Genomic DNA, 25714 nt, shown 5'->3' with positions numbered 1-25714 from the left:
TTTATGTTTTTACTATTCTTGCAATGATTTATGGCTAAACCTCCATAAGAGAGGTCGGGGAAGTCAGAGCAAAATAATCATGAATAGATGATCTATGTTTTATCCATCCATATGTTTAACTGTTATACATGATTTTATTTTGATTGATAGTTAGTAAAAACTATTTTGGATTGACATGAGTTTTGATGATTTAAACTTAGATTAGGTCAAGTTAAATCATACTTGGTTTTTGATAGTTTAAGTTAGATCTTCATAATTTATTGATTTAAAAGTAATCATAACGTTCTAGAGAATATTTGTGCTTCTATCATATTAATTTTCCGATTTACAACATTAGATTGAGATAATGATTCAAACATAGCTAATCTTTTCTATGATTGTTGATTTTGGTGAATTCGACTAATCTAAATCTTTTTACATTGTGATCTCATCTTTTGCTATTTTTACTATTTTTAATTAGTTCAAACCTTACATGTTTGTTTTAAATTGGTTACTTCTCTAATCGCTTTTAGTTAGAATATTCGAATCAACAAAGTCTTTGTGGATCGTCTCTTTGCTTACCAAGGTGTTATTATTTTGTTCTTTATTTATTTTATGTAGCAATATGCGACAAACACAATCCTGTAGCACATTTTCAAAGGATGAGAGAGAGGTATTTAAAAAGAAAAAATACCATCTCAACCTCTTGTGATTATAACTTAACTCTGATTTAAAAAAAAAAAAAGAAAAAGAAAAAATCAAAAAACAAGTTTTTTTATACAAGTCCATGTCTTTAAAAATGAATGACTACTGAACTCCCCAGATTTTAAGTGTGAGATCTAATTTTATTGTTGATGTGGTGCTCTTTCAACTGTTTAAAGTGTGCTACATGGTTGCCACAAGAATCACGTGCTACAAAGGATCCGGTTCCCTCCAAAATCGAATTCCGACGACTCTCACCAACAGCCACGTCATCATAACATTTACTACATCATGACTAGTACTTATAATAGAATATGAGTTTTTTTTTTGTCACCTATGTTGTAAATTAGTAATAGTTAAATTCTAAAAGTTGATTTGAAGTAGAATTTTGTTAATATTAGAAGGCTGGAGATGTTCTTTATTTAGAATTGTAGATAAGTAAGGCAAGTTATTTTATTAATCATAGACATTAAGCATAAAGGAAGCATATCGATATTCTTTTTCAAAAATACTTAAAGTTCTCTTGAGGTTTTTGAGTTTCGCTTTTCTTTAGCTATTTTTGAAGAGTCATATCTATTAATTGATACTTTTACATATACCCATATTTTTCCTTATTTCACCTAGATTTGGACTCTCTAAATAGTAGAGAACACTCGTAAAAAGTTTTAATAAAAAAAAAAAAAAAACCATAACTTTTTCAGTTTTTTTTTTTTTTTAGTAGGGCCCATCCACTAATTATTTCCCCTTGATGAAAACTAGTCAATTCTGATTTATGAACACCCAAGCCGGACTCATCTTTGCGGAATCCACATCAGACTCTAGATGGCATCTATTTGTCCTTTCTATATGGAAAATGTGATCCATATCCATATCTAAGTTCTGAATCTCTAGGAAACTTTTACATTTCTCTTCCAATCTCAACCGTTTGTTTCACGCCAATAATTATTCGATGAGAAAGATAATAAGAAGGATAGTTTATTGTCACATTCAACAGTGGACTGGAGCGGAGTCAACGGAAAATGAAAATGAGATCGAAAGTTTATCATCTTTTGTTTCTCTTTTATCTATCTTTCTTTTCATCATCATCATCATCATCATCATCAAAAGCAAATGCAAATGCAAAGGGAGAAGTAAGAATCGGGTATGGTTACACAATCAGATCAATCAAAGTGAATCCATCTGGAAAATCGTTGACTGCTAATCTCAGACTTATAAAGAATTCATCCATCTTTGGACCTGATGTTCAATATCTCGATCTTCTAGCCAGGTAAGAACACCCACCATTAACTTTTTTTCTTATTGTAAATTTGATTTACTTTGGTGAAATTTTGGTAATTTAGTTGAAAATTTGAAATAGAAAGCTTTTAAAAATAGTTCCACATCGAGATGTAAACAAAATTCAACCAAATCAACTGGATTTTTTTCTTCTTATTTTTCTAATAAAAATAATTATTTTTTAATTACTAAAGTATTTATTAGTAATACCATTGCAAAATTTTCTAATCTTTAGGTTTACCCTTCGAAAATTAATACATGATTAATTTTAGAGAGCTTCTATTGCCACCCCAACTTTTGCAATCGCCACCCTAACCGTGTGCAATTCCTTGGTGATTTAGATAGGAATTGGTGTGGCAATAGCAGCTCTCTAAGTTTTCCCCTTCATGGTAAGTCAATACTCAATAACCCTTTGTCTCCATGAATTAATGGATTTTTAAATTTATTTAAATTTTGATTAATTTAAGTTTTTAAGAATATTTTAAATTAAATTTTCCACCTTAATTCATAAAAACTGACAGCTGACTTTCGGTCAATGGATAAGAGAGTTGCTAGTAGCACCCCAACTTTTACTTACTACACCCAATTAAATTTAAAAGAAAAAAATCAATGGCTTAGAATAAGTTAAAGTTGGGGTGCCAATTATAGAAACTCTTTCCTTACTTTCTTTAATTAATTTTTTTCTTTTTCTATTTGTTAAATTTGGGATTTATATGAGCTTAATCCTAATTGTAATCAGCATCTCTGAAGTTGTTTGACCGTGTTATCATGGTTTTTAATGTTATGTGATAACTTGAACCAAACTGTTGTAATGTTGGAATGATGCATGCATTTTAATCTTTAATTAAAGTGTGATAAATAATTTAAGAATTGGGGTGTAATAAGTAAAATTTGGGATGCTTATAGAAGCTCTTAAGGATAAACCTAATCTTCCATTTTGCAACAAGGCAAAGTAAATATCGACAATTTTGAATATATATATATATATTAATAAAAAATAAAACTAATCTCATATATATATTCAATTATCTATTTGAATAAAAAATTATGTATATTAACTAATGCACATGTATCAAAAGGAGGCTTATTTGTAATCTAAAATATTGATGGGAGGGTCATTATAGATTAGATAGTAAAGAAATGATATTTTTATAATTTTGAAAACCAACACTTTGGTAGAATCTTAAAATGCAAATATCCTCTTCTTCTACCTTGCTATCCTTCATCCTTCCTTTTTTTCTTTCCGTATCCATCCTTCAGATGATATTTTTCCTCTATATCTCTTCTCAGAGGTGGTTTTGTTAATTTATAGAGGATTTGGGTCAAGAGAATTGAAAATTGTTCAAAGTCCGAAAGACTCTGGAATTTCAAAATTTTAAATTATTTTGAAATCAGGAAGATACACGAATGTTTGTCAATGATTGACGTTACTATTTGTGAATAGTAACTAACACGTGAGTAAATAGTAAATACCATTCATCGCGTGACTTTGTGACTTTTAACACTTGAGTGAACAATAAACACTATTCATTGCATGACATACTTTTCGCATACATATAGACTTTTTGAGATACTTATATATATTAAACACATTAAATATATATCAGAAGTGAAAGTGTTCTTTGTCTTCGTTGTCTGAGATGCTTTGATGAGAATCTAAAGAGGACTGTGCTAATATCGATTCTTTAATAGAGATTGAATCTTTGAGATATTGTAGTTCATTTGAGATTTTTTGAATTTTTTTTATGGCTAGTACAAAGTCTTGAGGAGAAATTATTGTAGACGATGATGTTGGAATTACTGCAAAGGAGACTGTAGCTTGTGCGTACGATTTTATTTAGGCCTTTAATAACTTTGGAAATTTTGATGGAGACAATTTCTTTTTAGGAGATTTAGGAATTATCTGTTTTGATCATATTTGTCTCACCATTTCACATAAATGGTTTGGAAAAAGGTAGGGAAACAATCCAACAGTTCTTTTGAATAATGTCATTTGAAAATCCATAGACAACTGGTATAAGCAAAGTAGAGCATATTTTAATAGTTCATTTTTTAAACTTTAAATCTATTGTTGTTTAGGAAATCTTCAAACTGAGAAATTTGACCGTTAGGAAGGATATCATGAATGGTCCCAAAATATTGCCACCATGGTGAATAAGACTAGTATGGTATTTGATTGTTAAGTTTTTGACAAAATTGTAAAAATCAAGAATGAGATCCTTTGGAATTTTGTATGAGAAGAATAAATTCCCATGAATATTAATAATCCCAATAGGTGTAAGGGATTTGCTAATTTTTAGGAAATTTAACATATTTGGAGGTCCAAAAGGATGTTCCCCATTCATAAGATGAAATAATCTTTTGAATTTTGAATTTTTAATATGCAATCTCACCTTCTTGATCAAGGTTGTGAGATATTATTGTACTTTGAGATTGGATTAAAATGGCTTCATAGAAATTTGACGAAAGATTTGACTGTCTTAGATTAAAGAGATGTTTTCCAAGAAACAATTGACTTTGGATGTGAGATGAAGTCATAAATTCAAATTACTTTGGAGATAGGGTAAAAATTGCTTGATTGGTTTTGTGAATATATTCTAATTTTGGAGAGATTGAAGAAAATTGAAAAGGAGAAATTTGGATTTCTATAGGAATTTTCTCCTTACCTTTCGATTTGTTTTGGCTTTTTGAGGCTTTTGAAGAAATTCTATATCAATTTAAGAAATATTCTCAATTCTCAATTTAGCAAAGATCCTGTAATTTCGTATCAGAGTCAAGTTTCAAAAGTTACCCAGAAGAGTCTGTATTATTTCAAAAGAAGGTATATTTCAAATTTTATTCACATCTTTATTTGAATTCTGTACAAATTCTATTGTCAAAATACAGAGTACTATATCCAAAGGTAGGTCAAAGGCAATCAAGTTTGTCATGATTTTAAAGGTATCACCCTGAGCAAAAAATGTGTCAAGAACCCAAGAATCCGCCTTTATATCGGTTTTATTTTTTATTTAAATTGTATACTCTATTTTCTCTTAATTATTTTAAATTTTTTTCATTAAAGTAGGTTAATTTAAAAAATCTTTAGATCTAGGTTCGAGGTTTCCTAATCGGGTAGTAAAACTCACAGACAGTGTTACCGTAAGACGAATAGTAAATCCTGGACCAACCACTAGAACGAAGATATTTAAAATTCAACTTGTTAGAGTATAAATAATTTAAAATCTTTTAAAAGAAAACTACAAGTAGACAATACCTCCTCAACAGACCTAATCAAAATAATTTCAATCAAACAAAATGATGAAATTTCATATAAAACTATTGAACAATTAATAAAAAAATTGGACAATTCCTAGAGTCCCTACAAATTAAAATTAAGAAATGACTATATAATAAATACAATAGAGCAATCTATGTCAATTTCTAGAAAAATAGAAAATATTTTTTTACTTCCACAAAATTTATTGGAAAAACTTCAAAATAAAAAAATATAATTATATCCATTTTGGTTTTATCCAAGTAGCAATAGTACCCCTTCCTAGATAAGACCTTAATACTTTTACCATAACTCATGTAAGAGACCGAAGAAACATAAAATTTCCAGATCAATTAATAGGAATGATTCAAGTGCAAACATGATGGTCTTATTTTTTTTTTAATTGCTTTCCAAATTTCTTTGTCTCTTTAACAGATCAAACTATTTCAAAATCCTTAACCCTAAGAGTTCAAACCAAAGGGTTTAATATGTTAAATGTTGAAAACATCACAGTAATTTATAGAATTTACTATAAATGTATGATGTCCTTAATTCGTAACATAACATATCAAAATCAAACAAAAAGATTGACTACACTATTTTTAACAAATTTTAGAAATATTGTAATAACTCCAAAACAAATTCAATGGGATACCGTTGAGCTAAATATTATTGAACATTCTGATGATAGTATTGAAATTAATATTGATACAGTAAATCAAAATAACTACATTGTATTCAGACCATCAACAAGTTCATCCTCTCGAAAACCATTTAATCAAATGACCAACAAAGCATATAATACTGTTTCAACTCATATTTCTTATCATGTTTATCCAAAACATAAAGAAGTTGAAACTGAATACAATCGTATTGAGTGTGATTTCGGTAGTCCATCCAAACAAGTTAATATGATTTGTTTTGAAAATAAAAAAGTTTACAATAAATAAAGAATTGTTAAAAGTTGATATCCTAAAAAATCCGCCACACAAATGATTTTTTAAAAACTTTTCTCGAATGGAACAAAAGAAGATTAAAGAAAAATGGTTTGATGAGATGGCTAAAAAACAAATTTATATTTCATTATTTACATAGTTAAAAATCCAAACAAATTTAAAATTGTCTCATTCAATAAATATGTTAAAACAAAAAATACAAATATGAGAAATGATAAAAAATGAGAAAATTGAATCACAATTTCCTCTTTTTAGAGATATAAAAGCAATTAGTTTAATAACGACACTTTTTAAATCTGAATCTCAATTTCAAAAGGAAATTCCTTGTACACAAAAAGATATAGCTCATCTAGTTAAACAAAATAATTATACTAACACCTATCTTCATCAATTAGGACAACAAATAAGATCATTATTAAATAAACCTAACATAAAAATCATAGGAGAATCATCAACAATTAAATAAAATATTCAAAATCATTTTCATCTTCAAAAGGAATTAACCTCAATAGAAACTTCATCTGTTTTGGAAGAAATAATCAAAAGAATTCAAAGATATTTAAAAATAATTATTTTGTCAGAACAATCAAGAGAAAAACCAGAACAAGGAAATTCTTCTGAGTCCTTTTTTACGATTTCTTCTAATAATAAAAATATAGAATCTCAATTTATTAATGACAAAAAAAAAATATTTCAAGTTAAGAAACTCAAAAAATCAAACTATCTTCAACCATGATCAAATTTCTACTAAAAAATAAAGTATTATTATCGATGACCAACACTAATTGATGTCCAATTTGAAGAGAAACTAAATCCAACAAAACATTATAATGTGAATGAACTCTACAAATGGAAGAACATAGATGGATTCACTGATTATCAAATAATGAACACTCTCTTTCAAATGATTGTGTTTGCAAATACGTGTAACCGTTATAATTTATTAGAACCCATACTACAAGACCATTGTAGGCGGGTTTACTGGTCAACTCTACGGATGGTGGAACAATATGTTAAACTAAGCCTAAAGAGATAGTATTCTTGATCACGTCAAATTAGATGAAGATGGCAGTCCTAAGTTAGATGATAAAGGAAATCAAATTCCAGATCCCTTTCTTTCAAACATTCTCTATATTTTTAATGGTAGATTTGATGATTTAGGACAAAAAGATCGAGAAATCTTAATGAGTCTTAAATATCCAACTTTAATTGATTTTAGATGGTATAAATATATTTTCTTAGCCAAACTTTATCAAATACTTGGATGTAATGATCTTTTCTGAAAAAAAAAAAAAAAAGTTTATATCTAGTCTACCACCATTATTTGCTGAAAAGATTTGATAAAATTTCAAAGGCAATTCTGATAGCATCAAATATACCCAGTTCACCTTTGGTGTACTTATACAAAGAGTTAATATGATAGGTCTAAAGTTTTGCTCAGACTTAAAGCTTAAAAAGCAAATAGAAAAAATATCTCGTAAAAAATTAGGAGACTTTTGCTATCAATTTGGAAAAGAAATATTTCTAGCACCCTTTGTAAAAATAAGACAAAAACAAAAAAACCAATAATTTTGAAGAAAACATCATCATATTCTCCTAAAAAATTCTCAAGAAAATATTCAAAAGGAAAATCAAATCCTAGTTCTAATAAAATAAAAGTAAAAAAATAGAAAAAGAATCCAAATCAATTATCTGCTATAAATGTCGAACACTTGGCCATGGAGCAATCCTAAAAGTTTTAATAAAAAAGTTAATGAAGTACAATTGTCTTCTTTTGAAGAATCCCATTCTTCCTCAGAAGATAATTGTGAGTTCCCTTAACATCTAGACTCAATCTCATCCTCATCATCTTCAATAAATATACTTCAACTAAATATTTTAACAGAAAACGAAAAATTATTGTTAAAAATATTAGATGAAATTCCTGATAAAGACCAACGCAATTAACATTTGATACAAATATTAGAAAATCAAAAAAATCAAAATAAACATTTCTCAGAAAAAATTCCAACTCCTTCTACTTCAACTCCCATATATTCACTAAGAGATATTTATTCAAAATTCAATTAAATTCCTTCAAAAGAAACTACCTCTTTAGTCATTCTCTCTAATTTATAACAACAAATTAATCTATTAAAGGAAGAAATTAGAATCTTAAAAGAGCAAGTAGCAAAATTAAAAATGATATTTGATCACCAAGCTGATTCAGATAAACTTTCTGATCCTAAAGATCAAAACAATCAATTTCTTAATGCTATAATCTAATTTACCTATTAAAAATGGTATACTTCAATTACAATTAAAACTCAAATTTTTTTCAAAAATTCATCGCTCTTATTGATTCTGGAGCCAATATTAATTGCATTAGAGAAGACTTGATTCCTCTTTCTCTGCAAGCCAACACAAACATCTTTATCAATGACTACTAGTAAACTTATTTATCTTAAATAAAAAATAACAGATTCCTTTGTTTGTAAACAAAAGATTTGCCTCCTAGATCCTTTTCTTGTTGTCCCAGCCTTACAACAAGAAGTAATACTTAACACTCATTTTCTCAATCAAATCCAACCATTAGTAATGACCCCACAAGGGATCCTCTATAAGCTTGGAAATGAAAAAGTTCTCTTTAACTTCATATCTCCTTTTACATTTGGACAAGTTGATCTTTTAATAAATTTAATTCAATAAAAAAAAAAAAAACAACTAAACTTTGTCAACCAAGAAAAAATATTTCAAAAATACAATAAGATATCAATTCTCCAAAAATACAAACAAAGATAAATTTTTTGAAAAACAATTAATACAAACTTCTTGTTTTGATATTCCCAGTGCTTTTTGGCATAGGAAAACTCATCAAGTTGCTCTTCCCTATATTTCATCTTTTAATGAAAAAATATTCCTACAAAAGCTTGATCAATTCAAATGAATTCTAGGTACCTAGAATTATGTCAAAAAAAAAAAAAAAAAAAATTGAAGACCTTCTTGATAAGAAATTAATTAGAAGATCTAAATCTCCTTGGAGTTGTGGTACTTTTTATGTTGAAAATGCAATTAAACTAGAAAAAAGTGCTCCAAGACTTATAATATATTATAAATCCCTTAATAAAGTATTACAATCTATAAGATATCATGTTCCTAATAAACAGGACCTTATTGACCAACTCACCAATGCAAATGTTTTTTCAAAATTCGATCTAAAATCAGGATTTTAGCAAATGCAAATACAAGAGTCTGATAAATACAAAACTACCTTCATAGCTCATTTTGGACATTACGAGTGGAATGTAATGTCCTTTGGATTAAAAAATGTCCTAAATGAATTTTAAATATAATGAATGACATATTTTCAAGTTATTCAAAATTTATCCTTGTCTGTATGGACGATATTCTCGTTTTTTCTCAAAATATAGATGCCTACTACAAACATCTTTATATATTTGTAAAAGTGATTTTAAAAAATGGACTTGTTATTTCCCAAAGGAAAATTAATTTATTTCAAACAAAAATACAGTTTCTAGAATTTTTCTTTGAAAATAAAACATATACGCTTGTAAACCATGTGATACAATTTGTTGATAAATTTTCTAAAGAAATAACTGATAAGAAACAATTACAAAGATTTTTAAGAAGCCTTAATTATGTTCTCAATTTCATAAAAAATCTATAAAAAAAAAAAAAACGCAAACTTCTCTTTGAATTTCTCATAAAGTCACAGAAGAATGAAAAAAAAAAAAGAAAAAGATATGAACAGCAAGCCATAGTTTAGCTATTCAAAAAATTAAACAAACTATCAAATTCTTACCTTGTTTACATATTCAAGATCTAGAATTATCCAAAATAATTCAAACAGATGCCTCTGAAATATGTTATAGAGGAATTTTGATCCAAAAAATACTAAAAAATGAAGAACAAATTGTTAGATATACCACGAGAATTTAGAATCCTTGTCAACAAAATTATTCAACAATTAGAAAAGAGATTCTAACAATTGTCGTAACAATTTTAAAATTTTAAAGTAACGTTTTAAACAAAAAATTATCATTAAAAGTTGATTGCAAATCTGTAAAAAGTATTTTAGAATAAGATGTCAAAATCCTTGCATCAAAACAAATTTTTGCCAGATGGTATGCCTTATAATTTTTGAATTTGATATAGAATTTATTCCTAATTTTCAAAATTGTCTTCTTGATTTTTTAACTAGAGAATTTCTTTAAAAGTCTCAATGAGTTCATCCAAAAGTCAAAATAAATCAAATGGTAAGGAGAAAATTTCTATAGAAATTCAAATTTCTCCTTCTCGATTTTCTCCGATCTCTCTAAAATTAGAATATATTTAAAAATCAGTTAAGCAATTTTTACCTTATCTCCAAAGAAATTTGAATTTATGACTGTATCTCAAATCCAAAGTCAATTGTTTCTTGAAAAACATCTCTTTAATCCAAGACAGTCAAATCTTTCGTCAAAATTCTATGAACCCATTTTAACCCAACCTCAAAATGCAATAATATCTCACACCCTTGATCAAGAAGGTGAGATTGCATATTAAAAATTTAAAATTCAAAAGATTATTTCATCTTATGAATGGGGGAGCCTCCAAATATGTTAAATCTCCTAATAATGAGCAAATCCCTTACACTTATTGGGATTATCAAAGTACTTGAGAATTTATTCTTCCCATACAAAATTCCAAAGAATCTTATTCGTGGTTACAATTTTGTCAAAAATTCAACAATCAAATATCATACTAGTCCTATTCATAATGGTGGCAATATTTTGGAGTCACTCTTGATATCCTCTAAAACGTTTAAATTCTTCAATTTAAAGATTTCTTCAACAACAATAGATTTAAATTGAAGAAATGAACTATAAAAATATGCTCTACCTTACTTACACAAGTTGTCCATGGATTTTCAATGACATTATTCAAAAGAATCGTTAGATTATTTCCCTTCATTTTTCTGAAACACTTATGTGAAATAGTGAAACAAATATGGTCAAAACAAGGTAATTCTTGAATCTCTTAAAAATAAATTATCTCCATTAGAATTTTTGAAGTTATCAAAGGTCCAAACAAAATCGTATGCCTAAGCTATAGTCTTCTCTGCAACAACTCCAGCATCATCGCCTACAACAATTTCTTTTTAAGACTTTGCATTAGCCATCAGACAAATGCAAAAAATCTCAAACAAGCTACAATTTCTCAAAGATTCAATCTCTACTAAATGATTGATAACAACACAGTCCTCTTCAGATTTTCAACAAAGCATCTCAGACAACGAAAACGAAGAGTACTTCCACTTCTGATATATATTTAATATGTTTAATATGTATAAGTATCTCAAAAAATCTGTATGTAAAAAGTCTATATGCATGTGAAAAGTATGTCATGCGATGAATAGTGTTTACTGTTCACTCATGCGTTATAAGTCACAAAGTCATGCGATGAATAGTGTTTATTATTCACTCAGGCATTAGTTGCTATTAACAAATAGTAACGTTAATTATTAACAAACATTTGTGAATCTTCCGGATTTTAAAATAATTTAAATTTTTTTGAAATTCTAGAATCTTCCGGACTTCAAACAATTTTCAATTCTCTTAAACCAAATCCTCTATAAATCAACGAAATCACTTCTGAGAGGAGACAAAGAAATAATATCCTCTTCTTTTACTTCTCTATCATTTATCCTTTCTTCTTTCATTCCTTATCCATCCTTCATACCACCAAACTTTCCATACTTCATACGATCAAACCTTTGTCTTCTTCATACTATCATACTCCTTCCAAATATTCCAAGTACTTCCAATTTATCAAATATTCCCAATTTAGCGAATATTCTTAATTCCCATCAAATATTCTCAATTCCCAATTTAGCAAAGATCCTGTAATTTGGTATCAATGCGACGAATAGATTTTGCATTATTACAAGAGGAAATAACTTTTTTGATATTTTGACCAAAATGACCTTAATTATTTTAAATTTAAATAGAAAAGTAAAAGCATTTATAACCACTCAAAATTTGGTGTACAACCACCTTCTCTCATTATAATGGTAAAGATAATAAATTTAGTTAAGTGATTTAAATCATCAAAAATGGAATGACCTGAGAGAGTTAACTCAGTATCAGCTTGAAATACCGAGTTTCCAAAACATGGTTGCACTAAGATCCAGATTCCTTGGACTGGTTTTGGGACCAGGTAGTTTGGGCAATTTAGACACAGCCCTCCCCGTTTAGGTGAACATTTGAGATGTCCATGTGTTCAAAATGGTGACAAGTCCCTTGATCTTGTATTCCCTAATAAACTTATGAAAAATGACCTAAATACCCTGAAGACATGACCTTGATTTTTCTTTGCAAAACCAATTTATCTTCTATCCTCTTGGTAAATGTTTTCAACCTACTCTGCAACCTCAAAATTTTATCTACTTCAACCTTCGAAACAAATTTACCATCTTCTTCACAACTTTAAGAGTATATATATATATATATATATATACATAGGGCTCTCAACAGATCAGATTGTTACTAATTTATACTAATTCGATAAGGAATTTATTAGGCACAGGCCAAACCTGAACCTGATCAAATATGTTATTTTTAAGTTTGAACCTGATATAGTATGATATATATTGTTCCAGATCAATCCCAAAATTCATTATTTTTTAATTGAATTGGCCCTACTCATATCCCTTTTGGTTTAATAAAAGCATAAATAAAATAAAGTATCCACCATATGCTTTAATAAAAAAGTAATACATATTTATATATTTCAAACACTAACAAATCGGCTATTTATTGGATTGGATGATGGTTGATCCAATATTGATCTGAGAACTTATCAGATTGATTCATCATCGGACCATGTCTTTATCAAAATCCAAATCCTTTATCCTGACCATATTTATCAGATCGAAAAGGATCAGATTTTTTTATTCGATTCAATGCATTGAAAACTCTATATCTATACTTTTGACCTTAAAACCTTAAGAACAAGTTAGGATTTTTGAAGTAAAAGATGATGGAAATTTGGATATTAAAATTAAGAATGATCTAGAGGGACGAAGGTGAGGTTGAGAACAATGGATTGAAGCTTAAGAGCTTAAAATGGGAGAGCTTTATTACGATTTTGAGAAGTAAAAATACATGGGTATTGAGTTCTTAAACATTGGGTAGGTTCATAATAATCAAGATTGAATTCGGAAATTATTTAGTGGGGATTTAGTTTGATTATTTTACAGAAGTTTTGTAAAATATTCAAGAAAATTTTGTGAGTTGTGTGTATTCGAGGTTCAAGGACATAAATGTTCCCATATTTGGTGAATAATCAATAAATCATCGACTCACTAATTTAATGGGTTGTTCCTTATTCGGAGAAGTTTACGAATTTTGTAATTATGATTAAGACTAACATTTAATAATCTTTCAATAATTGTTCCCTCCTTTTCTTTGCAGCTTTGAGACCAATAACAGATTGAGAATCAAAATAACTGATTCCAACAAACAAAGATGGGAAATCCCACAAGAAATCCTTCCTCACATTACATACCTCCCCCACAGATCCCTATCAGAAAACCACCAACCCATCTCTCAAAACTACTTCCTCTCCATCCCACAATCCGATCTCATCCTCACTCTCCACACCAACCCCTTCACATTCTCCATTACTCGTCACTCAAACAACGACACCCTCTTCGACACATCACCCAAAGTGTCAGATACCGACACCACCACACTCGTATTCAAAGACCAATACATACAGATATCATCATCACTTCCGGCTGATAGATCATCTATTTATGGCTTAGGAGAACATACAAAGTCGTCATTCCGTCTGACACACAACCAGACACTGACACTGTGGAATGCTGATATTGCTAGTGCTGATCTAGATGTGAATCTTTATGGGTCTCATCCGTTTTACATGGATGTGAGATCGAAGTGTGGAGATGGGAAAGGTTCTGCAGGGATGACTCATGGTGTGGTGTTGGTTAATAGTAATGGGATGGATATTGTTTATGAAGGATCTAAGATAAGTTATAAGGTTATTGGAGGTGTTCTTGATTTCTACTTCTTTGCTGGACCATCACCAAAATCTGTTATGCAGCAATATACAGAGCTCATTGGCTTGCCTACACCAATGCCTTATTGGTCCTTCGGTAAGCCGCCAAGATCTTTATTTATTTATATTTTTTTTTAAATTCTAGTTACTTTTAGCGAGTGATTACTTGCAAACCACCTTGAACTGATTGCATCCCATCACTTAAAATCTACATTCCACGTTTATTGACAGCCGAAAACATTGATCAGATGCCTTGTGAATGTAAAGTATAAAATTCTAAGTAGAAAGGAAAAAAAGTGATTTAACCATTGGATCCAAATTTTGAAGTTCAACGGCCTTTGATCAGGGAAAAAAAAATTTAAGATTTTTTTAAAAGAATCTGATCTAGGCCATGAACTATAGAATAGTAAGTGTTACATGACCACGTGGCAGACCATTAATTTGAGCATATCAAATCTCTGTAAGGGTGGTAGTATGACTAAGTTTGGAGCCGATCCTCTGTGGTACTTCTTCCCTGTAGTACCCTGTAGTACCCTGTAGTACTCTTTCAACAGTGGTGATCTCAGGCTGAAAATTAATATCTAAACCATCAGCCATGTAGTGATTATGGTTTGTATCAGGTTTGAATTTTTTTTAAACAAAACTCTCTTTTTTATGTCTTGCCGATTGGATTGAAATTGAATGGTTGTTGAACTCCAACAATTCAACAAAGGGATTTTGGTAGTGCGTTCTCAACCGTCTAACCGAACTACATGGTACTGCAGGAAAGAAGCACCACAGAGGATCCTTCCCCGACTAAGTTATGCTACCATAACTCACATATATATATATATATATATATATATCGTGCCAAACATTTTTCAATATATAGGCTAGAAGATTCAGAATGGGCTGATTTTTTGTGAGGATGATCTCTATAGTGAGGAGATCATCTTCACAAAAAATCAACCCATTCTGAAACTTCTAACCCTAGTTTACAAGTTGAAGAATCATGGACTGTCATTTAATTGTAAACAACTTTTGATGGGGTTAGAAGTTTCAGAATGGGCTGATTTTTTTGTGAGGATGATCTCACTATAAAGATCATCCTCACAAAAAATCAGCTCATTCCAAAACTTCTAGGCCATATATTGAAAAATGTTTGGCTCTCTTAAGGCCTCTGAAGGCTTCCCATTGTTTTAAGTGTGAATTAGACATTCCACTCCTGATTTTGGAGATTAGTTAAGATACCGGCGAGGTTTTCAAACTGATGGCATACTCCTCAACTTCTTCAATGAAAAGAATATTGGAAAATGACCAAGCCTTCAAAGTTTTGCCAAAAACCCTTTATTTTCAACCAAGATTCCGCCTTTCACCTCTTCAATCTGTTGGCCAAAAAATAAATTTTTTTTGGAGGGTGGGGGGGAGCAAGATTTTGATGACATGTATATTTTGTTAGTCTCCAATAGAAGACCATGTTTGAATGGCTAAAAGGCCCTCTTGTTCCTTGTGACCCTTACTATATCATCTTCTGAAATCTACTGATAAACCACCAGGTATGTTTTCAGTGAGAAAATGATCTCAAAGGCTTATGCCATTGTAAAAAAATAAAAATAGACCATAACGATGAGGCCATACAAAATCAACATGTAGAGGCCGTCAACGCAGACTTCCCACACACTAAATTTGAACAAGTGACCAGCAACTCCATCTATGACAAATGCATGGGGAGTATCTTCTAATTCACATGAGCTCCGCATGAACAACTTTGTGATAGGAGAGAGGAATTTTGTATCTCAACATTACATTAGGTTTGCTTGAATTTACTTAATTATTCATGCGTTTTGTGGTTTTGTTTTATAGGATTTCACCAGTGCAGATATGGGTACAAAAACGTGTCTGATCTTGAGGGTGTGGTTGCTGGTTATGCCAAAGCTGGAATTCCTCTTGAAGTTATGTGGACAGATATCGATCACATGGACGGACATAAGGATTTCACTCTTGATCCTGTCAACTTTCCGGCAGACCAGATGAAGAAATTTGTTGATCGACTTCACCAGAATGGACAGAAATATGTGCTCATATTAGACCCTGGTAAGAAAAGAAACTTTGACTCCTAACTCGGCTGACTTGTTTGTTGCTTCAAAGGAATTTGAGTAGTCTACACAATGCAAGTTTTTAGCATGTGGTCAACTTTTGTAGCCTGGTTGCTTATGATTTGGCCCTTCATCACAGCAATGGTCACAAGAAATGGCATTTAAAAAAAAATGCATTTTTCTAACAATAAAACTAGTAAAAAAATTAACATTTTTAATAAAATATGATTTTTTTAATTAGTTGCATGTTTCAAAAGTTGTTTTTTTTTTTTTTTTGGTGGCTTGTGGTTCACTTTTATGGGGATGTGCAGTTGTGTATCAAAAGGAAAATCTATGGTTCTATGCACATCCACGTGAGGAGAGTTTGTCAGAGGGGGGAGTTAGAAAATCATGACTCTTTTCTTTTGGTCATTTTTTAAGAACTTTTTATTTACGTTTTAAACCTGTATTCTGACTTGGTAACTAATAGAGATAAGTAGTATTCATGTTGATATAATGTATCTCATGCACATTATTATAATCCATGCACCTTATCTCTATTAGTAACTATGATTACAACTACCATGCATGGTGGAGACTTCTTTCTCTAGTATCTGTGTAGAAAACCCTTACCTTATTCGGGGAGTTCCAAACAGAGATGTTCTGTTGTGTAACAACTTATTACTTTCAATTTTCTTCCTCAGGTATCGGTGTGAATGACACATATGGAACATATATCCGAGGCATGAAAGCTGATATATTCATAAAACGTAATGGAACCCCTTACTTAGGTGAAGTGTGGCCGGGACCTGTCTACTTCCCCGATTTCCTAAATCCTAACACGGGAATCTACTGGGGTAATGAGATTGCACAATTCTGGAAGACTATCCCCTTTGATGGTCTCTGGCTGGACATGAATGAGATATCCAACTTCATTACCTCTGAACCCTCCCCTTCTTCTACCCTTGATAACCCTCCCTATGCTATCAACAATGCTGGAATCCGACGACCCATCAATAACAAAACCATCCCAGCAACAGCTCTTCACTCAGGTCATATAACTGAGTACAATGTCCACAACCTCTATGGCCTCCTAGAATGCAAAGCTACAAATACAGCTTTAGTTAAACTGACGCAAAAAAGACCATTCATACTCTCCAGATCAACTTTTATTGGATCTGGAAAGTACACTGCACATTGGACTGGCGACAATGCTGCCACGTGGGAGGACCTACAATATTCAATTCCATCTATTTTGAACTCCGGGTTATTTGGGATTCCAATGGTTGGAGCTGATATATGTGGATTTGCTCGAGACACAACTGAGGAGCTCTGTCGACGTTGGATTCAGGTAAAGTTGGATTAACATTAATTTCTACAAAAAAAATAAAGTAAGATTTTTTTGCTTTAAATAAGTTTACATACTAATTCCACGTGCCAATCCTCACATTCTTCGTTTTCTTGGTTATATTTCTACCTTCCTTTATGATTGTTAGAATAATGTTTGATTTAGGTAATTAAATCATAGGGACTCACAAAGTGTTGCTTGTGTTATGAGATTGACTCACTAAACTTTATTTCAATGCAGCTTGGAGCATTTTATCCCTTTGCAAGAGATCACTCAGACATTCAATCAAGCCGACAAGAGCTTTATCTATGGGATTCTGTTACCAAATCAGCGAAGAAGTCACTTGGGCTCCGATACAGACTACTCCCCTACTTCTACACATTAATGTACAAAGCACACACTATTGGGACCCCCATTGCACGGCCACTTTTCTTCTCATTCCCTGATGATGTCCAAACCTATGGAATCAGCACACAGTTTTTAATCGGTGAAGGTGTAATGGTGTCTCCAGTATTGAAACCTGGAGTTGTTGCTGTTGAGGCATACTTCCCAACAGGAACTTGGTTTGATCTCTTCAACTATTCACAATCGGTGAGTGTAACATATGGGAATTACGTCAAACTCAATGCCCCATTTGACCATATAAATGTACACGTTCGGGAAGGGAATATTCTAGCCATGCAAGGAGAAGCCATGACGACACAAGCAGCCCGAATAACAGGATTCCATCTTTTGGTAGTAGTTGACAGTGGTGGTAAAGCCATTGGAGAAGTATTCATGGATGATGGTGAGGATGTAGAGATGGGTGGGGAAGGAGGGAGATGGAGTTTAGTGAAGTTTTTCAGCACAGTTGTAGGTAATGAGATCAAGATTGGATCAGAGGTGGTGAATGGGAGTTTTGCTGTGAGTCAGAAGTGGGTCATAGAAAAGGTGACTATCTTGGGTTTGAAAAAGAATGGTATGTTCAAAGGGTATATGTTGGATGTTAAGGGGACAAAATTGAATGGTGATTCAAGGATGAGAGTGAATTTGAATTGGAAGGGAACGTTTGGTATTGCAGAAATTACTGGACTGGCTTTGATTATTGGAGAAGAGTTTGATTTAAAGTTGCAAATCAGCTAATCAAAATCTTGTGTGCCATTTTCAAGATTTTGGAACTTAATAAGTGTCTACAAACCGGACCAAACCGATGTCTGATCAGGTTTAATCAGATTTTGTAATAAAATCGGTTCGCTTTAGTGAACCAATATAAATGAAGTAACTTATATTTAATCAGTCTTGGTGAATATTTTCTTTCTATCAATATAAATGGAGTAACTTAGGAGGTGTTTGATAACGATTGTAAAAGCGTTTTTTTTAAGCTTTTGCATCAATAAAACGCTTTTTTATCGTTGATTGTTGTTTAATAACAAGAATTGCATCATAAATTTACGTTTTTAAAAGCAAATATTAAAAACGGATGAAGGGTGCTTTTACCATTCATGTTTGTGGGAGAATCTATCACCGAAAAAACGGCTCGTGGGAAATTATTGAAATGTCCCTTTTACTCCGAACAAATTACAGCTCATATCCCCATCCAATTGTTACTGTCTTCTTCTCGACAGAACCTCACACAGCCCTAACCCTCAGACAACCCACCTTCAACAGCAGCCATTACCATTGACAATGTTAGCTCCGATCGACGACTCTCATCCTTCACGCCCTCTTTCACTCCATCACAACTTGATTTACATTTGGACCTTCGATCGGCAAACTGAAACTCAAGTTTCTCTCAAGCGAGTGATGATCAATCAAGGAAACAAACAATGATGATCTTCAAATGTAAGAAAAATCAAATCCATGGCGGAAAATTCCAAGAGATTTCTTAACGTTGAGCCATGGAGGTGCTTCTTCAAGAATTGACTGTGAATTCTGCTTTGATCTTGCCATGGGTGGTTGTAAGATCGCCGCTACTGCTTGTAGGATTGATCGATTGAAGTATCCATCTGAAGAAATCAATCAGTTGAGTTTGAGAACGACCTCATCCATGGAGGATTAATTTGAAGAATTCTAGAGTTAGGGCTATTGCTGTGGAGATCAACATAAGCGCTAAGGGGCCTATTGTTAATGCTTTGACAGTTAATGGTAATTTTATTTTTGCTTGATTTATTGGAAAGTGGGCAATTTTTTACTGTTTATCTAAGTTATTTACAAGATTATTTAGGGATAAACAGTTTTAGATTTGAGGTTCTATAATTGCTATGTTGAAATTGATAATTTTGGTTAGTTATTAGATATTGTGAAACTGTTTTGATTTGATACAAACAGTTAATTAGAAGCCTTTTTTACCTGAACTCTTCCTTGTGTTTCTCGAAATCAAATAGTTTTTAAAATTATTGGAATCTTAACCCAAAGCAAGGGACCTAGGATCTACAATACATAAGGACAATAGCAATAAGTTGGGATGGATGAGATGTTAAGGTTCCCTTGATATTGAGTATCTTACTAATCCAAGCCAATGCACTAAGTCCACGACAATGTCGGTAAGCATGATACCAAATGGGATATCTTACCTCCAGAAGAGAGCCTTGTGATGTCTTTCAATGTATTTTTTTATTTTATTTTTAAAACCTGTTGGGGATATGGGATTGGGGTCGTAAAATTTCCTTAGGATCCTGATACTTAAGGCTCCCTCTGCTTCATCTAAAGCTTCCTTGTATCTTGTAAAATACAGAATGACAAGTATGATTGAATCTTTATTTTATTATTACTATTTTGTTTTTGTGTGTGAGTGTGGAAATCAAAGGAAACTACGCATTCTGTGATATAGCTAGTGTTTCTTTTTTCTTTTAGAACCTTGATAATTCTCACCAAAATATATATATATATATGTATATATGACATTATAAATTTGCTTCTATTAAATCATAAAATAGGGATATAGCAACAGCCGCTATTGGCCGTCGCTATAGGGTATTTTAAAAAAAAAAATACTAGACCTTTAGCTGCGGCCGTCGCAAACAGCATATAAAACACATCCACAAAAACATAAAAACTAGATATACAAGCATGAAAGGTGACCTGAACCATCAAAATTAGCCTTGATAAAGGAAACCTTTTCATTTGATATGCATCCTTCAATCTGCCCGCTATCTGCAACTAAAGGCAGTTCATTCTTGTCATCTTCAAGCAATTCCTCAACCTCCATAACTTCATCATCTGTAGCAGGCACTACTCTCCCATTACCTTCAACCTAAAAAAACGGCAATAGAGAAATCATCATGAATTCTAGAGGAAAAACACTATTACAAGTGCCTATATACGGCAAAACATACATCATAAAAAAATGAGAAACAACTGGGAAAAAAAGAACTCTCAGTATTCCATCGACTACTTTGGTTGCATTCTTCATTTTAACGTTCTTTGTGTTGGAACTTTTTATCAAATTAAAAGAAGATTGAACACCAAATTCTCCAAATAGTCTTACCTTTATAGATTTAACAGTGATAGTAGGGTTGACTTTCACCAGCAATCATTAATCCCCAAATCTGCCATGTGACCTTCACCAGCACCAACACAACACTATAATCATAGAACACTAGTGACAAAATGTAACTGACCTTAACATAATGTCTCAATCTGCCTTAAAACAAACAACAGGACCATTTTATGGTAAAAGAACATAAAATATTAACCGTGCTAAGTGGTTCTGTTACTAGAAAGCCAAATGCAAAGTGAATGTGAAATTATTAAAAGTTCATATCAGTAGAGCATTTTAGTAGATTAAAAAAAACATATCTGAAAGTGATTTCTGCATAGTCCAAAACATATGGAGATTTCCTAGACAATGCAACCTGCAAAAAAGAAATGATATATAAGCTCCAAACAAACAAGTAAAAATAAATTTACTGGTTGCAATGCACAAATGCATTCTTCCTATGAAAAAAGACCTAAATGCTTGCAGGGTCCCACTCAATGAAATTAGCAAGTTTTCTTTCACGTATTCTCTGCAAACTTTTGTGAACCTGTTTTAAAGAACAAAGGAGGCATCAACATACAGCTATGTTAAAAGTATCGGTATGATCATCTTGTTATCTGAACTAACACTAATATAATACAGACCATAATGTCATCAGAAGATTGAAGTGAGCAATGACTACAAAGTAGTAATCAAATAATCAATAACCATTAAATATCACCTCAAAGAAACCCAATTGATATGTTCAAGCCTTCATCAAGTATAACAAGATTAGGGGCAAGTTTGTGTAGAAGTTTTTAGGGATACTTTAGAATCTAGAATGCTCAACTCTATTTTTTTTTCCTTTGTAGCCAGGAAAAATGAGCTCTGATAGTTTTCAGTTGAATCTTTCCACTTCGTATCACATGTCATGCCTGCTCAAGGAGTGTCCTGCAATAAACTACATGTAAAGGACCAGACAAGCTACCTACCAGCATCATTTCAACTCCTACACACCACTGACACCTAAAACCACGTTTTAAAACAATGCTTGTAATGGGTGTCACCGACAATATAAGGTTAATGCCTAAAAACTGATACAGTCACTTCACCATTCTTACATTAAAATGCTGCAATGTCCAGTAAAATAACAGTAACAGTCCTACAGTTAGAGACATTATAACAGCCTTTTTTAGATTATTCATCAAACTAACTTCCAAAACCAATGTACAATGCTTTTTACCAGTGTAACCATTAATATGTGACTAAATTTGGTAGGAAACAACTTCTACAACTGCAATCTTCTCACAAAACTGGACCAACTGAAGAAAATTTGCGACAGAATGCTAGTGGAAAGCAATAAGTGTTATCTTCCAAACCAATCTTTGTGGACTTTGACAAAATAGAGCAATTTTGTCACATGCATCAGTGGAAGCAGTAAAACAGATTATGATATTGATTAGAACATTCAGGCAATAAAAAATGGGTTTCGAATGCCTATCATGCACAAAAAATGGGATGAATTCTAATATGTAAACTTCTAGAAATTGTATTAGAGAAAATGATACCTAGGTAGGGTCCACTTCTCCTTGAATGATATTTAGAGTCTCCAATAGATAAGATCTCATCCCTGCATCAAAGTAAGGGAGATTAATATAATATGAAGGAAACCCCATATTATACTTTAAGAAGACCACCAAGAAACAAGGTATTAGAATAGTCCATGATAAGTTCAAGCAAGTGGCTGTAGTGAACTGCACCACACCAAAGGATATATAGATATCCAGTAAACCAAAATATTGCATTTCTTGGCCTCTAAATATATTCCACCATAAACTGCAGATACACGTATCCCATGATATTGCTAACCTGTCTAGAATTGTGGTTTGTCATTCTACCATGCTCTATATTTTATAAATAAAATTATATCTTTCCAGAAAATAGATATATATAAAAAAAAAAACAGCAGCATTTATATCAGTTCTCTCTCTCGTCTTCAAAACATTCACCATATAACTCATAACACTTTATAGTTTTTGGATTTGGTAAAAGATCTTGGAAGAAAAAAATAAAACAGGTTCACCAATGTTAATATTTACCACAGATGCAAAACATGCTACTGTGTGTCAGACTGAAAATAGCTACACTGAGTTAAGCTCTCATTCTGCTCAAATTGAAGATGAACTTATGAGAAGGATTCAGCAGTGAAAGAAATGTTCCATAAACTCACCAAAGTGGAATAACTATAAGAAAGCGAACAACTTTGAACTTGATATTATTTTTTTTTTAAAGAATATTTCACAATCCAAAAGTGTGCCACACAGGGCAAAAGGCTAAAAGGGCTGTGGATGCTTATTTGCCAAAGTCTGACATACATAGAAAAAAAATCCTGATCAGTGTAATTGTTAACAAGAGAGTTGGAATTACTGCACAAAAAACTGATAAGTCTTGATAGCAAATAGAGGCTCTTTCCTCAACATTCGGAGTGGAAAAATAAATGCAATTTTACACTGTTATCAAGAGAATTAGAGTCAACAATAAATTACTCATCAAAGGATTTCCTACCATGTTTCTTGCCTCAGGGCAAAACTGAGAGGAAAAATAAAGAATAATAATAAGAAAAAAGAAATCCAAATGTTATTCTGTTTTTTGGTGTCAAAATGAAAAAAGAAGGAAAACCCAATGAATTCACATTGGTTTTGAGGTTGGCAACGCCACCCACAAAATACACAATGTCACCCAAAGCCTGACAAACTTTCTCCTAAGTGTAGCCACCACCTGTAGCCCATGCAGTGTCATTGTGTTCCTCGTGTTGCTCTCTCTGCCTTGTGATTTTGCTTACTTGTCAGAGTTTCACCTCATTTGGTGTACATTGTTAGCTTTATATTTTCTTAGGTTGACTCTAAACAGAACAGTTGTGAGTCTCTTTTAGTTCAATCCAAATCCAATGAAGCACCATAACTCTTATTATGTCATATGACTCCCAAAATAAAAATGCTAAATAGTGGACCCCCAGAAATGTGTTGGTACCAAACAATAGTAGAACTAGAGTTCCAACCCCAGACTAGACCCCAGATTTTGTCTTTTTCCAACAAATACAATCCAAATCATGATGATCTCCATATAATTCAGTAGTTATTCTACAAAGCCAATCAAACAGATATGTAAACTACCAAAGGGGAATATGGAGACATGGATTTTAAGACTATCAGGCAGTCAATGTTGGATCAAGTATGCTTAATCATAAAGGGGAAAAAAATCAAACTTACAAAAGCAAGTTCTTCGATCATTCAAATAGTTGAACCCATATCCTTGAAGAAGACATTCAAGCAGTTGAATTCTGAAACAAATATTTCAGACCCAAACTAGTGGTGAAATAATTATAATTCACGGCAGAAAGGAGTATTTGTTAAAGGATGATATGTGTCGTAAAAAATTTTCAAAAGGTGGAATCATATAGCAGCCCATGGTTTGTACTTCTCCAAGAACCGAGGTACAATGGGAAGGAGGATTTTCTGCGATGTAATTTGTTCCATGCATATAGGCCAGACTTTCTCAACTGCATGATTCAACCACCTCATTGTTTCTGAATCAGAAAGTAGCTGAAAGAAAGAAAAATTATTCAGGTATAATACCCTCCAACCTATCAAGATCTTTGTTTTGATGAGGCTATGTCAGAATGGACGATTTCTAAACTGTGGAATCATCTAACATGAAATCCATAAGGTCCTTACAAGTGGAAGTATAACATGGTGAAGTTGATTCCTTTGTGGTCGGCATGTGCCTGACACATGAGTACAACATGATGTCTAATACGGAAAAGTCTTCGAAAATAAAGTGTGTTCTTGTTACATAGAATAAAAATGATCCAATTCAACTTGATGCACCTCATAAGATTCCCAGACATACCATGACAAAAGTTGACATAGGCACATCATAAGAAATCAATACCTTAACATTTCAACTATAATTCCATTTCTTTAGAATTATAGATTCCTCCCCAAAAGTATTAAAATCTTCTAATTTAAATGTTGCTAATGGTTATTGACTCAAAATCAGATAGAACAGTAAACAAGAAACAGAAATGATGTTAATCCGTCAGTTAATTCAAGGCACAGTGAACAATAGAGACTAAGGTATATTTGCTCTTGAATATGAATGATTACTTCATCTATAACTAGAGCTAACAATAGAGACTCAAGGTCATTCCTTTATGCAAATGGTTAACCATTCAGAGCATTAGGTAAATGTAGACATTGTTCTCACATGACAATGAACATACTTCTAACTACTCAATAAGTGGAAACCCATTTTGCTACTATAAAAAAGAATGTGTGAAAAGAGAGTTTTTATGTACAGATCAAGGAAGAAAGTGGTTGTAACCTACTCTTGTATCATCCCAAGTAAATGGAGAAAACACAATATCCTAGTAACAACAGAAAAAACCTTTCTTACAGAAGTATTGTTATATGTGAGTCAGTTAAATTAATCTATCACTAACTTTTGTGCCCACATAAGCTATATAATAAGATACTTGCAAGAACCTTCTCTCATCAAGTCATTGCTGAACGGGCATGACTTTATCATTGTCATCCTTCCACTCATTAGCCACAACTCCTGCAACTCGATTTGCCATACATTGTATCCAAC

General features: G+C 31.9%; 1 protein-coding gene across 1 annotated transcript; it reads left to right on the top strand.

Annotated features, from left to right (window-relative positions):
• The first annotated feature begins 1685 nt into the window (after positions 1 to 1685).
• Positions 1686 to 19798, top strand: LOC147381540 (alpha-glucosidase-like). The gene is made up of 5 exons (XM_086430295.1): positions 1686 to 1948; positions 13620 to 14323; positions 16069 to 16299; positions 16985 to 17631; positions 17869 to 19798. The coding sequence occupies exons 1-5, from the start codon at positions 1701 to 1703 to the stop codon at positions 18748 to 18750; spliced, it is 2712 nt and encodes a 903-aa protein (XP_086286421.1). The 5' UTR covers positions 1686 to 1700; the 3' UTR covers positions 18751 to 19798.
• Positions 19799 to 25714: the final 5916 nt, after the last annotated feature.

This window comes from Akebia trifoliata, unplaced genomic scaffold, assembly GCF_017979445.1.
Source record: "Akebia trifoliata isolate Shusen 1 unplaced genomic scaffold, ASM1797944v1 Contig00368, whole genome shotgun sequence".
Taxonomy (NCBI): Eukaryota; Viridiplantae; Streptophyta; class Magnoliopsida; order Ranunculales; family Lardizabalaceae; genus Akebia; species Akebia trifoliata.
Note: the sequence above shows the minus strand (reverse complement) of the source record. Positions and strands in the feature narration are given on the sequence as shown.